A 17,805-nucleotide genomic window follows, 5' to 3' on the forward strand; every position below is an offset into this window, starting at 1 on the left:
TCCCAAAATGGATGCCCCACCGGTTATCTCATGCCAAATCCTCGTGCTGCCATTCCCTTTTTCATCTGGCCTATGGGCAGTATGTGTACCTAGTCGCCACTGGGCCTCAATGTGCAATTCAGGGGACGCTCAGTGGGGACTCGCCTCTCTCACTCCCGCAGTTCAGCCTGTAGGCTAAAATGGCGGCTTGCCTCCGTCGTCATCAGCACAGCAGGGGGGTGCACGGCGGCAGCAGCGTGGTTGAACCGTAACTTGCTCTCCCCAACAATGCCAGCATATAGTGCAGTATGCCATCCCTCACGCTGTTTAAAATCTCTGCCGCAGCGCGCCTCCCCTTATCCGCGTCCGGTATGCTGTGCGTTACCGGTAGGCTCTGGTCTCCCTCACCAGGCAGATTCCAAGTCGTAGTGGCTTGGCACGTCCGTCACAGCTCTCTCCTAGTACCCTGGGGTGCGTCGTTAGTATTCCGGAGACGCCCTTGCTGCAGTCCAGGTCCTTCTCTCACTGCGGCACCTCCGTCAATTATCCCCGGCCTTTCCTGACGTTTTCCGCCGCCACATAGTTCCAGCGTGCCGCTACCCCCTCATGCCGAGGGTTCCCTCAGTTGTTCACTCCGGCTCTGCTTTGCTTGCAGCAAAAAAAGGATATCGCCGCACTCCGCTGTTATTCCGCTTCACTTTGGGACGTGTTTAAGGTTTTATAGATGGTTCAGGATGGGGATGAAGTATATATTCCCGCCCGGGCTGGCTGGAGCCTTACTGGTGCGCGGCCATCTCTGTCGTGCGCCACCTAGCGCCTCCCAATTTAAAATGTCCTTTGTCTGCTTCTTGAGTTACCTTAAATCGACCATCTACCACTGCATTTACGACCATGTTTAATTTAGTCTATTACTTTTTACTAATATGATAAAGTGCTAGTGTGCCAAGTGTACAAATCGAATGTAATCTAGCTTACAACAATCAAATTCAATAAATACCTACCTCCAAGTATAAAATGCTGTTTGTGTTCCGACTTCTACAGTAAATTACTGTACATATATGCACATCATTAGAATTCTCTGACCTACATGTAGGCCATCTGGAATCTGTTCTAATGGTCCATATAACTAGCTCATTGAGTGTATGATAAAGCATTCCGATAGTATTACGTCGCTGTAACTTGGATATGGTGGAGATATATAGCTGATGGGGCTTGCATAATGTCTTCTGGAGGAGAGCTATCCATCCCACTTTTAATGGTCCATGTCAGCCAGATCCAAAAATCATCCTATATAGTATTACAAAACACATCCAGCTATCTCAATATGTGCTTCTCTGCATTGCTGTCTCCCTTGTGTTGAAAGCTCTCTCTTCAAGAGCTCTCCCACAGCCAAACTCCCTGCCTCTTCCACATTCCATGTTGCTTTCTTGCTCATGTGCTTCTTCTACCAGCCCCTGTGTTGCTCTCCCTTATGTGCTGCTTTTCCCCTCTCCCCACCCACTCCAGGCTGGTCCCTCCTCACCAACTACTCCATTGTCCCCCAATCCCACTGTCTTTTTTGCTCCCTTTTATTTGTTATGGGGAGAAGGGGAGGATCAGGCAGCAAATTGCTGTCCACCTCTTTGTGCTAAAAAAAAATCTCTTTTGCACTAGTTTTTCATTTTTAAAAATGCATCAAACCATCTCGGATCAGTAAACGGAGCCTGCGTCATTTTCTAAGCGCACATCCATCGTTACACTTGTAAGCACCAACGAAATGACATGGCCATTACAGCCGCATCAGCTGCCTTTTTAAAAAAAAAACTTTTAAATGTTTGACCAACATACACAGCATCGGCAAAAGGCATTGGGAAAGCCAATAGAAGCCACAGGCGACACTTATTAGTTTTATCAAGGCTTGCTTTATCAGCAGTGAGAACTGAGCGGTCTTTAGGCATCAGGGAACATTCCTTGAACTATAGGCATTGAATAAGTTGGTCTACTACCGGGTGATGTTAAGGGCACACTCCTTGAGTAGAGTCGTATGAATGGGTTCAGAAAAGTTGGAGGAGTGTTTTGCATTCACAATTATTTTAGTCAGTTCTACTGCTAGGACTTATCTCAAATTAGACAAGGAAGTGTTGACGTTTAAAGGCTTCCCGTTGTGGTCCTGTGAGTTCACAATGTTTGCGAGGGAGAATTAAGGTCTCCTTGACTTTCTCTAAGGACTGAGCGGTCTGCTTCATGTTCTCTGAAAAGTTGGAGAATTCTTGACATCTTTCTTTGGCATTATTAGATAGGCATTCTGTTTTGGAAAGGGTGGTTGTTTTTTTAGGACTTGCCGTTTTTATAAGCCGTATTTTGCTTGATCTATCTCCTTTTTTATATCGTAGATTTCATTCTGATTCAAATTTTTTATACTTATTCCTTCCTGCTCAGAGCTTAGCAAGGTTTTCGAAAAAGGGACTTTGTTGCCAAAATGTTAATCCAGTAGCCGCGGTGGATAATAACACGGTAGTATAGTGCTTTTGTGGTAAGTAGTGGGTCTTTTGTATTACTCACATTCAGAACACTATAATTATTATTTAGAACATAGAACTGTTTGATGTATTAGAATTCCTCTGGGTCAGTTCTGGCTGTAGACCGTTCGTACTGGTTGTGCCTACTGCGCAGGGGCTGGAAATAAAGGATCATACTCAAACTATAAATACTAGTCTGGTGTTCTTCTGAAGATACTACACCGATTTGGAGACAATTGATGGTCCAGCCCCTGCCTTTTCTTCAAGAAAACCTTACTATCTTGAAAATACACCCTAATTTACAGTTTTCTACAAAGGATGCCAATCTGCTAAATTATTCGAAGCAAACAGAAGAGAGACTTCAATAAGGGGATTTCACTGACTCATTGTGAGTTTATATATATATATATTTTATTTTTTTTCTCTTTTCCCCTTTGTTCATCTCTTCTGCAACGTACAAAGTTGACAATCCTGCTTACTTTCAAATCTACTGTAACCCGCCGCTCCATGTGCTACTTTCAGCTCCCAAAGCCAGGCATTCTATTCTTCTTTTCTGCGTTCCAGCGCTACGGCAGTTTGCTACAACGTCAGAGCGTCCCTGTATCACGACGCTGAAATGTGCGATGCACGACTCTGATACGCGCGAGGTCACGAGCGGCCATCTTGGATTTTTATTTCGAAAAAAGTGCTGATACTTTATTTATACTACAGGAGACAATTTGATTACCTTCTGTGCGAATGCGAGTATAATTACAAGCAGATAGTAACAATTCATCTCAACTATCCTTTGACTACAGTAAGACTGTTTTATCTTTATTATTACAAAAAAAAATTTAATCCTTCACACCATTTTTCTCACTGTTTTAGCATCATTGCATATTACTCATGGAAGGGAATTCAGGCACTTCTAATTCTTCTAATGTCACACAAGTGGCTAATGTTACCATCACCCTCAATAACCCCAAAGAATTTCTAACTAATCCAGGGGAACCCATTGTCAAGTGGCTAGAGTGGAAAGAGTATTATATAAACTATATGCCCATTCTTGAAGACAATGGCAACGTGTTATCTCCTGAAAGGAAAAAAAGAATTCTAATGCATTGCTTAGGGCCTGAAGGTCTCAGAGTTTATTGTCAAATGCAAAAAAATGAAAGAAGTGGGGACTTTGATGTTTTCAAGAGTGCCATAGCTGACCTGGATGATCACTATTCACCATCTGTCTGCGTAGCTGTATCCAGGCGTACTTTCTATAAGCAGAAACAAGATCCCAATGAATCAGTTGATGATTTTGTCTCCTCACTTACACTTCTTGCCATCAAATGCAAATTTGGCATGTTACACGATGACATGATCAGAGATCAAGTAGTTATGTGCACCAAGAATAAAAACATCCAGGATAGACTGTTGATTGAAGGTGAAGCACCTTTAAAGGATATCATTACACTAGTTAATAAAGCGGAACTCTCAGAAAGATGCACCAAAGCTGTTTCTCCTTCCACTGACATAGTCTATGTCAATAAAGTCAGTGATGACAAAAAAGGAAAGACTCCTACATTCAAATCAAAGCCGTTTCCTACTTCCAATTTAAAAAACAAGAGAACTACACCCGTCCTGGGTTCGTCTGCTACAGATGTGGAAGCACTGCACACACAGCTTCTTTTAACAAATATCCTGCCAAATCAGCTAAATGTTTAGAATGTGGTATCAAAGGTCATTTTTCTAAAGTTTACAGAGAGAAGCGTTTTTAACAATCTCGAGTTGCATGTGTTACAGACATCAATTCAGACTTGTCAGGCAATGACTCTGATGAGTCCCCTGAGAACTCTGATATTGTGTCCACTAGCTCAAAGAAATATGTGGTAGTAAATATCACTGGAAGTGACAGTAGCAAACCTTTATGCATAATTTCCTTTGGCGGTATTGATTAACAGGTTGGAGCAGATTGTGGATCTCTATTTACGATAATTGCTCAGTCTGTATGGGAAGACAAATTTTCTCAAGTGATTGGTTTGCACTTACAACCTACTGATGTTAATCCAGAAAGTTTCACAGGGCAAAAGACTGATATGTTGGAGTACATATCTTTAGTGTTCCAATTTAAAGGAAGAAAAGCATTGTGTAAGTTATATGTGGCTATAGAAGGACCTTCCATTCTAGGATGGAAAGACCAACGTTCTCTTAACATTGTGTTAGATCTCAATAGTCCCAAACAAGTATTGGTACTTTGGGATGCTGAAAACACCAAAAAGTGGATTTTAGATGAATTTCCCAAAGTTTTCAACGGTACTATTGGGAAACTTGATGGATTTACTCATAAAATCCTTGTTAAGCCCAATGCTATTCCCCATATACATAAAGTTCGCCACATTCCACTGATTGTTGGAGAAGAGGTTAAAAAGGATTGCAGAAATTTCAAGATGCTTCCATAATTGAACCTGTGGAAACATCTGATTGGGTTTCACCCATTGTGATCGCCAGACGGGCCAATGGCAAGATGTGTATGTGTATTGACTGTAGTTACTTGAATGATAACATAATTGTGGATCAATTCCAACTCCCTAGGATTGATGAAATGCTTTCTTAACCAAGGGTGCAAAATGGTTTTCTACCATTGAGCTCCCCTGCACGTATCACTAGATATCTCTGCATCCCAAGAGCAGACGCTTTACAGCTTTCTGCACCCCTTTTGGCTGTTTTCAATTCCGACGCATGACATTTGGACTTGCCTCCGCTGCGGAAGTCTTCCAAAGACTAATGCACGAGTTATTTGGTGATATGCAAGGTGTGATATTCTTTCAAGACGACATCCTTGTGATGGGAGCCAATAAAAGAATGCATGATGAGCGCCTTAGAATGGTCATGAGAGTGTTACAAGAAAATGGTGTCACTGCTGAAATATCTAAGTGCAAGTTTGAGAGACAAAGGTCACGTACCTAGGTCATGAAGTAAGTTCTCAAGGCATTAGACCCAAAACTAGTCTAATAAAAGCAATTACTGAAGCACCTGCTCCCAAGTACAAGGAGGGTCTTTCCTTGGTCTTGTAGAGTTGTATTCTAAGTATGTGGAAAACTTTTCCGAGAAGACTCAAGTATTGAGATCACTCCTCAAAAACAAAGTGCAGTTCTCTTGGTACTCTGCTTGCCACCAATCCTTCGTTGAAATTAAAAGAGCTACTACTCAAGCCCCCCTAATCTTCAGGGTTTTGAACCCCGTGCCAGCGCCATTGTAACCACTAATGCCAGCAGTAAAGGTTTAGGTGCTGTCCTAACCCAACCGGATGATAACAATGGTGAATCTGTTGTTGCCTTTGCTTCGCGTTCGCTCACTCCTGCTGAAGAACGATATTCAGTGATCGAACGCGAAACATTGGCATGTGGAAATTTTTATGGGGCAGGAAATTTGTGTTACGATGTGATCATAAACCCCTTACTAAACTCCTTACTACTGAAGGGTTGACCAATGCCACAGCCAGAATTGCCAGACTCTCCTTGAGACTGCAAGATTTCTTGTACAATATACAATACATACATGGTGTTAAGAATTTCACGGCTGATTTCTTAAGTCATATGTCGTTACCTTTAACTGAACTGAACAAAAATCCTTGGAACGACTTTTCAGTTGCCTCTATATCCCTTGATATTGTTCAGAGCAGTTTTAGTAAAGAGGAATGGCTTGAAGCTGAGAATGCGGACCAAGTCTTACGGGATCTTAAAAATTTGAGTGTGAATGGATGGAATGGAATGGATAAAAAGTCACTTACTGATGAACTCAGAGGTTTCAGGGAGGTGCGTAACAAACTGTGTGACAATTTATTCCTACGTGGTGATAAAATTATCCCTCCATAGAATCTACGACCAGAATACTTGATCTGTGTCATGAAGGGCATTCTGGCATCACACGTACCAAGCTACGCTTGAAAGAACTCTATTGGTGGCCTAAAATAGACATAGATGTGGAAAGGTGTGTAAGATCATGTGTCAAGTGCGAAGTTTCTGATAAGACTCTTAAAACTTTCAATCCTCCTTTAGCTTCTCCCTCATGTCCGGAACTTCCATGGGAAGTCATTGCAGTAGATTTTATGGGTCCTGTTGTATGGCAAGATGGTTCTCAGAAGTACGTTTTAGTTCTTGTAGACACTTTTTCCAGGTGGTTGGAAGTAAGTGTAGTAAGTACAATTAACACTAAAACGGTTATCACATTTCTGGACAACATTTTCCTGAGGGAAGGATTTCCCAAAATTATCCTATCTGACAATGGTGTGCAATTCAAATCTACTGAAATGGAAAACTACTTGTCTGCCTCTGGCATTCAACCAAGGTTCACTGCACTTTATCATCCCAGCGGTAATGGTATTGTTGAGAGGGCCAATCGCAGTATCAAAGGTATTCTCCAACTAGCCATCAAAGGAAACCTGTTGTGGGATGAGGAGTTAAAAAAATTACTTTGGGCTCATAGAAGCACCATTCACTCCTCTGTTGGCGAGAGTCCCTTCTCCCTCATGAGAGGTAGGATTCCTCATTCAAAAATTAATCCTGGTTGGTTGAACAAAAATGGTATGGTTTAGTGCGATATACCCAGTGTGAGAGAGCGTATCCAAGTATACCAGTTTAAAAACAAAATTTACTATGATCAGAAACATGGTGCTAAGCTAGTTTGTTTGCGTGACGGTCAATGGGTTCATGTGAAATGCTCTAAGCATGTCTCTAAAGGAGAAAGCAAGTTCAGTGAACCCAAACATGTTGTTAAAGTTTTTAACAACACAGCCTTATTGCATAATGGTGAAGTTAGGCATTTCAGTTGCCTTGCACTGGTCTCATTCGACTTTGGTGGCATAATGGAGAATATTGAGAATGAAGGCAACACCTATTGGTGGTTAGACACTGTAAATGTCACTCCTGAAATGAGTGATCCCAGTCTTATCCATCCTGAGTCTACCGACCAAGTTCCTTCTCCTACTCTTAAACCTGCTTTATTAGCCAATGTTCCAATTTCTGAAACTGTACCTGCCTATAATGACAATGTTATTAAAACTTCCAGCGGTAGAATTGTTAAGAAACCTAAATCCCTAGAAATGTTTGATTGTCATTAAGTTTTTTTTTGTGTGTTTTTTTTTTCTTTTAAAAGGGAGGATTGTGTAGTATAGTGCTTTTGTGGTAAGTAGTGGGACTTTATTAGATTTGTATTACTCACATTCAGAACACTGTAATTATTATTTAGAACATAGAACTGTTTGATGTATTAGCATTCTTCTGGGTCAGTTCTGCCTGGAGACCGTTCGTACTGGTTGTACCTGCTGCGCAGAGCCAGGAAATAAACGATCATACTTAAACTACAAATACTAGTCTGGTGTTCTTCTGAAGATACTACACCGATTACACCTTTTACCACTAAGCAAGGTCTACAATGCGAGTTCTTACACATGTATATAAATTTTATAAATCAATATTTCTACTATACCGATAGTCTCGATCTTGTGTGTCACAAGCAGGGTTCGTGCCCCTGCCCTGCATGTAGCGGCTGCAGCTTCAGTCCCAGCATGTCCACCTCCAACCACGATAACGTCATAGTTGGGCACAGCGACATCACTGGCTGTGCTGCCAAAGTGAAGAGTCAGAGGCAGTTGGTTCTTGTAGGCAGAGGTGAACTGTCGATAGAAGGTAGATCTCAACGAAAGCATCTGCCAAAAAAAATCAATTTGTTAGAACTAAAAAGTGACTACCATTTAAATACAAATATGTTTATCATTAAATGTGGCATGTTTGCAATATTCTGAAAGTATACAAATGACGATTACCTTAAACTCCAGCAGTTTACAGAAAAGTGTTAAACCTAAGGCTCACCACTGATTTACAGGACTGTGTAAAGGGGTGAAATATGAGTGGATCGGATAAATGCATATTTCTACCATTCATCTAGTTTACAGTAAAGTCACTACTGAAAAGTCGTCATACTGCCTTACACCTTAAGTAAAAACCGTGAATGTTACCGTCTGCTAAAAGGCGTGGTGGTATTACCAAATGCTGTTCAAACCAAGAAATGCAAATGCCAAGTCTGTTAGGCGGGAAGCAGCCGCCATTGCTGGAGCTAGCATCCCGCGAGTGCTGTGTACATTAATTAACACCTTCGCTGCGGCGGCAATTCCGCCGCAGCGCTAGGGGGGTGGGGCGGCCGCGCGGCGTTCCCATGTTCCTGACGGAACCGCTCCGTCACGAGCCTCGGGTGCGCTGTGCTTATGACGGAGCGGTTCCGTCATGGCCCCGCCCGCTCAATGGAACGTCCAGCGCAGGCGCGGAATCCGCGCGCCGCACAGGCGCTCCGAGCGGGCCGTGACGGAACCGCTCCGTCAACAGCACAGCGCGTCCGTGGCTGGTGACGGAGCGGTTCCGTCACCAGCATGGGAGGGGTTAAGTACATAGTTCTATGAACTGCTATTGAAAGCTCGCAAGTAAGGACACATGTAAGAGGGCTAGTACTCATGGGAGGTAACAACAGAGTAAAAGGTGGTACTAATGAGGGACTATTAAGCCTATTACCAAATCAGAAGCCAACATTTACAAAGGACGATGACACAAGCCAATGAAAAATATGGGCAGAGCTTCAAGACCATACCTGAATACAGCCTGTCTCGAAGAGACACAGTAAGCGCTGAGTAGGCGAGATCTAAAAAACTAAGCATCCAGCAACTCGACACCCACCTTGAAAAAACCTGCGCCCAAAAGATAAACATAAACACTGTCTAAACTAGATCTCCACTGCACTGGGCAAACAGATACAAACAAAAGCCACATCCAGAGTTAACCACAAAAACAACAAAACATTGGTTAATGACAACATTAAAAGAATGAACACACAACTCGGCATAGTTCAATACAAATGAAGAAAAGCAGGAGATGAAACAGACAAAAGTCCACCCTGCTCTATAATAGAGCCTATAAACGAGCCATCAGAACCACAAAAAGACATCACCTCTCCATGCGCATAACTGAAGCAGACCACTCTACAAAAGAACTCCATAAACGCCTGACAGAATTCTGCAGTCCCGAGCTCAAACCCTACAGCAGATTTCTCATCATAAATAAATACTATGACCCATGAGACCCAGCAAACTACAGGCCCATAGCAAATGGCCCTTTCGTAGTAAAAACGTTTGAAAGGGCAGTGTTTACACACCTCTCTATTTGTACCTCACATTCTGGCCTACTGTCGACCAGGCCGCGAAACAGAGTCAGCTATTATATCCATCTGGGATGAACTTATAGTCAAAATGAACAAAAATGGAGCAGCTGCCTTATTACTTCTGGATTTAGTGGCTGCATTTAGGAATGTCCACCACCACACTCTACTGCACAGACTTTGCAATATGAGAATCCATCAAAAATGCTATAAAATGGACAGCTTCTTATCTCACAAAGTGTAATCTAGCTACCCCTTTTCACATTACTTCTTCACACACAACACGATGGTGTTCTTCAAGGGTCCTCTATATGCCCTCTATTATTCAACATCTACCTAACTCTCTTACCAAACTGATTAAATCATTCAACCTGACCTGTGACAACTATGCAGATGACACCCAAATAATTTTAAAGATGGATAGCCCCAAAGACTTCTACAATTAAAAATGTGAAGACTGACTCCATGCTATAATCACATCGATGTGGAATATGGGGTTGTACTGTGCACTCCACTTATTTAGCAGGACAATTACTAGTGACAGGTAATGAAGTTTATTCTCTACAGTACCATCTTACTGCACTCACGCCCTGAGTGTCAGCTTAGAAGAACTGATGAATGATATGTATCAATCTAGGCAACAAACATAATACAAATAGGAAGGGACTGAGCTACAACCTTTGTTTTTTGTTAAAAAAGAGTACAATTTTATTCAAAGTTTATCAAGACACATAGTTTCAAGTTACACATTCAATATCTACAGTTAGCAAACATGACATAATAAAATCAAAAAACACAATGCATCAATAAAAAAGAAAAATCCAATTTGTATATATGGATGTACATAAAATAGAAACAAGGTAAAAGAGGAATGTGGCAAATTATATCTCTACGCGCGTTTCGGCGGACCAGCGCCTTCTTCTGGAGCAGCCACGATAATTTCTAAAAAAGGAAAATACCATACAGGGAAGATTATACATAAAATCTTATATATTCTTCAAATCCTAATTTTTGATACATAAAAATTCTAATTTCTAACGCTTTAATTTATAAAGTTTTAAACAGTAGTCTCAGTCTTTCCATCTTGCAAAAACATCGCATTTTAACATTTCAACATTTTGTTTAAGTAAATTTCGTTTCCTTGCCTTACTAGCAGTTGCAAAGTTGAATTACATTATTTGGGTTTAACACAATGTATGGAAACCCAAAACAATGGCTGTCAATGACAGATATACAAATGAAGCCATACAATTCTAGACATGACTTTTATTCCCAGGGAATGATATCTTGTATAGGATTAAAGGTTCCAAGGATCGGAAATAACCTACTTTGAGAAAGAGTGTATAATTTTAAGTTACTAATATAACTCCCTTACTTGCTGGCCACTTGTGTAAGATAGAAAATTATACAAGTGGGGCATGACAAAAAGTCATTATTGAGAGGTTTATACTTTCCTATTATTACATCATAAATGGCTGGGGATGGCGGATATTAGGATGAAGCCATACAGTTATAGACCTGACATTTAGTCCCAGGGAATGATATCTTATATAGGAGTAGTGGTTCCAAGAATTGGAAATAACAAACTAAGAGAAAAGGTGTATAATTCAAAATTCCTAATGTAAAGCTCCCTCAATTGCTGGACTCTTGTGTAAGGTAGAAAATTGTACAAGTGGGGCTTAAAAAAACCCGTTATTGAGAGGTTCATACTTTCCTATTATTTCACCATGAGGGGACCCGTAGGTTTGTTTAAATGTATTTATTCAAAGCATAGGGTCACTTACTTAAAAAATGGAGTGTACTACGTTTAGCACAAGGAATGAATCTGGTTCCTAAGCGAGAAATATATCCTTTCTTGATATCTGATGATATGCTATAGGCCAAAAGAAAACAATGGAAGGACAAGGTGATGTTATTACTAGGTCCATGATTGTTAATTCGAAATAAGGATTTTACCAAGATGGTGTTTACCTATTTCAATTTTCGTCCAGTGATGAATTTCCAAATGAAGTTGATTCTATCTGATGGTTTCAGGTGTTAATGTTTTAGGTTTTACGTATCCTAAAAGATATAAATTGATTTTTAAGTTTTAAAAAAAATTAATGTGACTAAAGGTATATACACTACGAATTTCCACAGTATTCATTCAGGTCGAATTAGCTTAGAAGAACTCACATTGATTACTGCTTGAATTCGTAGGTTGTGTAACTTCGTGTTTTCAACATCGTGACTTTAAATATTCTCAGTCACGGGACAGGGTTAGATAGTTGGTAAGCTATTTCCATTGTTTTAGGTGCCTTATTTTTCCATAAGTTCACACTCACAAATCTTTTGGTGGAGGTTTTTTCTGCTTTTCTTTTCACATCATTTAAGGTTTTCAATCATGGTTGTTACAAAACGATTTATTGCAATTGTATTGAACCACTTTGTATATATTGAGAAACATTGACGACAATTTTGTATTCATTCTTTTCAGTTCCCCTGAAGAAGGGATCCTTTTGATCCCGAAATGCATTGGGAGTCTCAACAAACTGAATGTATAAAAAATGTATATTGTATGATTTGCACATATATGTTTTTGAACTGATAATCAATTTATTTTTGTTCTCATGAAAAATCAAATGAGCATAAAAACAGTCATTATAATTAATATGACCAATTAAAAAAAATATAAACTTTTTTCTTGATTAAGAACAATTTTATTACTGTTTATGTATTGTTTAAATCCACTGAAAATTGTAACACAATAAACTGAGCAAACCAAGAGTTTGCAATCGCTGTGCAGGAAGGGTCAGGTGATCAACTTGACACTTGTTCTAACCATAATCACATCGATGACACATGGCGCTAGTGTCCCTGGCCTCAGATGCAGATAAAAAAAGACGCAGCGTGGATGCAACTGCATTAGGTGGGGGAACTGAAGGAACGTTGCTAAAGATTGCTCTTACTTGCATTTTAATGTTTTAAATTAATTTAACTCTGCATATGCTCTACCGTTATCCACACTTACTCACTCTTCTGGTACGAGGAGGAGGGACCAGCTAATCTTGCCTCTCTGCATAGCGCTCGGAATTGCGTCCATTCTCCCTACTTGGGGAACACCTGGAGCCGTCATTTTGGTTGAGTGTGCACTCTAGTGTCCCAGGCCTCAGATGCAGATAAAGACGCAGGGCGGATGCGCCACCGGTGTGCAGAAGGAGTACCAAAGACACGCCTGTCTGCGCACTGAAGTGTCCCGGAAGTGCCGAACACCAGCTATTATGCCCGAATGGTTCCTGAAGGTAAAAGGAAATATTTCAACTATGCAGACTAGCGCCTACACAAACCTGCATACTCTTGGGGCCAGATGTATCAAAGGGTTTTACCCATTCTGTGTCTATGGGAAAATGTGTTAATACATATGGCCCTTAGTCCTGGACTCCTCTGTGCACACATAAACAAGATGCTGTTTTGCGGCGCGACATAGGAGATACGAGGGAGAGGGACATGTCTGACTGGGAAGGGGGTAGGTGGGGCCTGTTAGGGGAAGAGGGAAGGGGGGGTTGTTAATTAGTTGTTTCATTAGATGTGGGGATGACTCAGAAAATGATCAAGCCTGGGGAAGCATAGGGTCGACGTCCCTGATAGAATAGAAGGGCACAACGTATTAGCAAAGTAGGCTAAGTGGACAATTCTGAAGAAGTAGTCAGCGATGAAGATCTGGATGGGGATGCATTGAGTCGGACTGTGACATGAATTATAGCTAATATATTAAACAATGTATTATTGAATGTATAAGGCAAGATGAGTATGATGGCTCATGCAATTGGAAATAATGAATAAAGTTTGTTTAAAAAAAAACATAAACAAGAGGCTCTTTTTGCAGATTCCATACATCTACGAGCGACCTGGACAGAGACTCTAGTCTGTCTTGTAAATCAAAAAGCATAAGGTCTTAGAATTCGCTGCAGCTCTTATTAATGTCCGGTCACTCCCTAAACATGTTGACTAGATTTCCGATATGCTAAGTGATGAGACCGTAGACGTTTTGTTTGTAACAGAAATGTGGTTAACTGACTCCTCTGGCCCTGGTCTGCCCTGCAATCCCAATGGGTTAAAATAAATTCGGAGAGGTTTGCAAGACTAGAAAGCGGGGGGGTCTTGATCTATAGGGATAATCTTATTTACACTCCTGTTCCTGTAGTAGGTCTGGATGAAGAGGAGGTTCTAGGTTTCTGCACTACCTTATCTCCCAAGCAATCCATAGCGGGAGCTTTAGTCGATAGACCCCCAGGCCCAGGTGCCTCCTTTCGCTCTTCCCTATATTATGCGTTATCCCTCCTAGCCCATAGATACTCCCATTTTTTCTTGTAGGGGATTTCAATCTTCACATGGAGTTGGGTGAAGAAAGGGATGTTCTAACACTACGCAAAAGCATCTCAGCTATGACTATGACCCAAACTGTATTCCTGCCTACACACGAAGCTGGACATACTCTGGGTCAGATTTTACTAGTCTTCCCATAGAAGTGGATATTCCCATCCCTTTAGTTTCGTCACATCATTACCCGATTGGGTTTAGGTGGCTCAAAATAGAGAAATCCACATTCCATACAGACCTTAAACTTAAAGGGGCTAGAACCTTTTATAAAATTCAACCGGAAGTATTTTGTAGGGCCCTAAAAGCGAAAATGCCCTCTCTCACAAATAATGTGGACCAGGATAGATATTTTAGATAGCTGGATTGGAGGCACTACTTGCGCTCTAGCACCGGAATGGATACTGCATTCATGTCAAGCCAAATCTTCTAATCCATGGTACACTAACTCTCCGAGAGAAGTCAAATTAGCGTGTAAACACTTAGAGAGGAAATGAAGGGAGTCTTATTGCCCTATCTCCAAAACGAGGTACAACCTTGTTAGACTTGGCATCTATTGGCCTGTTTCCCCAGAGTTTTTGCTTTCTGACCTCCCGGTGTTGACTCTGTTTTTGCTGGCATAGTGTTTCTGCACACTTTTCTCACTGCTGATCTGTGGTAAAGTTCAAGTGCTCCTGCGGTACATTGTGTTATGCATTGGTGTTTCCATGATAGGATATTTGATTTACTGGTTAGTCCCTAGTAAAGTGTGTCAGGGCCTGGGAATCAAATGCTGCTAGTGGGTCAGCAGCACTGATTGTGCCACCCACGTCAGTAGCTCTGAAACGGTAACTCAGACCAGTCATTGCGCAGTCTGCGTGCAGTTAGTTTGTAACTGCCATGTCGACTGGGCCAGTGCACACACTTGCCAGTCCCTCACCTTCCCTTTTCTTACATGTCAGCCACCCCTAAGGTAGATCCAAGGTACTCCTGCTGGCCGGATGCAGTGTATGTGAAAGATAGGACATGCTCTGGTGTGTGTGTGGCATGTTCTGATAGTGAATTACGGCCAATTTTGTTTCTCGCTATTGCAAGGCTACCTGTTCCCCATAGGACAGAATGGGGAGTTTATTTATAACATCTTATAAACATAGCTGGCAGTAGGTAGGGAAATAAAGTTTAGTATGCCTGAACTCAGAATCTAAAAATGCATCTTTTAGTGAAAGTAATTTTTACATTCTGTGTTTGAAAATACCACTTTTAGAAAGTAGGTATTTTCTTGCTCAGTCATCCCGTGTGCCTCTGCTGGAATGTGGATTGCCTGTCTGGGTTTTGAATGACAGAAGGCTGGGGAGCAAGAGTGGCTCCAGATAGTCTAGGTGTGTCAGGAAAGGGCTGAATAAACCTGGGCTTCAATAGGGGAAGGGGGGGGGGGAGATTTCCTTGCACCTTAAAGGGCCTGGTCTGCCTCTGACCATGCCGTCTTCATCTCCTGCCAGGAAGTCACACCAGAGAAGGCAGACTGGTTCTGGCTAGGCACAGACACTCTCTGCCTAAGAGATCAAAGGATTTTGGGATATAAATATTGGGGCCCAGACCCCTGAATGTTAGAACTCTTTTAACTAAGAAGAAGAGCCGGAGAAGCTGTGAGGAGGAACTACCACTTTGCTGTGGGCTTTGCTGTGTTGGCCTGCAATGGCTGCTTCTGTCTGGGGCAGTGAAAGGACTCGATTGAACTTTCTGCAATATATTTTGTGAGTTTCCCCAAGGGCTTGAGGTAGAGCTTGCCCCCTGTTCAAGAAGTCTCACGAACTGTAAAGACTTCAAGTTCTTCTTCCCTCAGCACTGGAAACTGTGTGTTTTGTGCTGCAACAGAAAAAAAAAACTGATCATGTCTTGCCGACTGCAATACAGAGGACCAGCCGCGGCTTTAATCTAAGGCCCGTAACTCAATTGATTTGAGTATTGCTGCTTTTGAACATTCCCACACGGAGAACTGACGATTATCCCTCACAAATAATTTGCGTGGTCCCCAGCATTGTGCATTTGGCCAACGTTCGGGTGTTAAATACAGAGTATGAGTTCTCACACAAGGCATGAGGTCCTGATGAGAACCCCTTAAATCTTTAAGGGGTCGAAACGCGTAGACCATTCTACCACACCATAAGGCCATCAAATTCAAACTAATTTCTGTTGAAATGATAAAAATAAGCTGATTTGTTTTTCTAGAGCGGTCGTCTATGGTGCTCTCTTTCTTCCCCATTTAGTTGTATCCTAATAATCAATTTGTGACATTACAATTGTATATATAGTTGTGAGTGTGTGCTGTGCATGAGAGAATGAATGTTAAATGTTGATCAACTTGGAATGTTAGGATTTTTTTAATGAATTCTTTCAGGTTCAGGTTTTAATGTCTTTATTTCGATATTAAAATCATAAAAGACAGATTTTCAACAGTCATTTAAAACAATTTCATCATCCCTACATAAAAGAGAGAATATTATAAAGTAGTTGCTTCTATATAACATCAACAATCTAGACTCTATTTAAAAACCATAATTTTTTAAAAAGTTATTAAACCTTGTTAGAAATACACAAGACATTACATTTTGACAATTCTTAAAAATTAATTTTATCAATTCTTAAAAAATATATTTGACAATTATTGGAAGGTATTAAACAATTTGCACACTATTATTTAATCATGTGGCGGATGAATTCGTTCTTGCCCTGATTACCCATGCCCATCCTAAGTATTTGGCCAAACATATCACAGTGAAATCAGATGTATTTGTTTTTAGGGCCCATATTGCATCCGAGGATTTTTTGCATTTCGTACGTTTAAAAATGGGTTTTAGCCATTTTAGACGGGGTTCTCTATATTGGGGGCAGGCGAATAAGAAATGACCCTCTGTTTCTTTACACCCGGGGCAACAAATACAACAATTGTTAGTATTATTGCACCAGGATGAAGTAAAGGAATTAAGAGGTAAAGAACCCACCCGAAATTGGTGGAACAATTTTCTGTCCAATGGTCTGGAGATAAGATCCCAATATGTCTCACGTACCGGATCCAATTTGAATCTTAAGAAACGCCCCGTTAAATCATCAAAGCTTGATGCACGTGCCAACGAGTGGCGTGTTGAGGCCCAAAATAAACTCTTAAATTCCTTTTTTGAGGGGAAATTGTGAGTACTTGGCGAGACCCATAGGTGACTAAGACCCATATCACAAAGGCTCTTTTTCACCGATTGAAGCCAGGGTATTCGCTCTGAGCGCCCAATTGCCTTCACCTCAGTTAGCTCCCTCGCAAAGAGTGCCAACTCCTCCGTAGTCCACAAACGCCTCCAGGTGGACACTACTCTAAACCTTGCCATGTCCGATATCGGCAGGCAACCCATGTCATGACAAAGAGGGGTCAGTGGGGTTGATTGGGGGAGCCCCACTAAGTTGCGAAGAAACCTACACTGGGTTTTATACAAGCTCGAGAGATCCATAAAACCCCATAACTCAGCCCCATAGAGTGTTGCAGCATTAATTTTAACATCATAAATTTGTAATGCGGGGGCGACCCTTTTGGTAATAGATTTCTTTTGCTCTCGCAGGAGGCAACCGGTCAGTTGGGCCAATTTTAGCTGCTGGGTCTCTATTTGTGGCTTCCAAGACAAACGGTAGTCCAGGGTGACCCCCAGATACGTCATCGTGTCAACCTGATCCAGGTTAACCCCGTTAAGTTGGACACTACTACGTATTGGTTTTTTCCTAGAGAAAACCATGAATTTAGTTTTCCCTACATTTATTTGGAGGTCATTTTGGTGAC

The 17,805-nt window shown here is 41.4% G+C and overlaps 1 protein-coding gene across 5 annotated transcripts in view; it reads right to left on the bottom strand.

The window, feature by feature from the left end:
- The window catches only part of MTO1 (mitochondrial tRNA translation optimization 1), a 569,440-nt gene that overhangs the window by 519,365 nt on the left and 32,270 nt on the right, over positions 1 to 17,805 (bottom strand). For 2 of the 5 annotated variants that reach the window (XM_078652253.1, XM_078652251.1), the window contains exon 2: positions 7,935 to 8,154. In XM_078652253.1, the coding sequence (XP_078508379.1) occupies positions 7,935 to 8,154 (220 nt within the window). Of the gene's footprint in view, positions 1 to 7,934; positions 8,155 to 11,434; positions 11,528 to 11,621; positions 11,712 to 17,805 lie in introns of those variants that run through there. The other 3 variants (XM_078652254.1, XM_078652255.1, XM_078652252.1) reach the window with 3 other exon arrangements.

This window comes from Lissotriton helveticus, chromosome 7 (genome assembly GCF_964261635.1).
Source record: "Lissotriton helveticus chromosome 7, aLisHel1.1, whole genome shotgun sequence".
Classification (NCBI taxonomy): domain Eukaryota; kingdom Metazoa; phylum Chordata; class Amphibia; order Caudata; family Salamandridae; genus Lissotriton; species Lissotriton helveticus.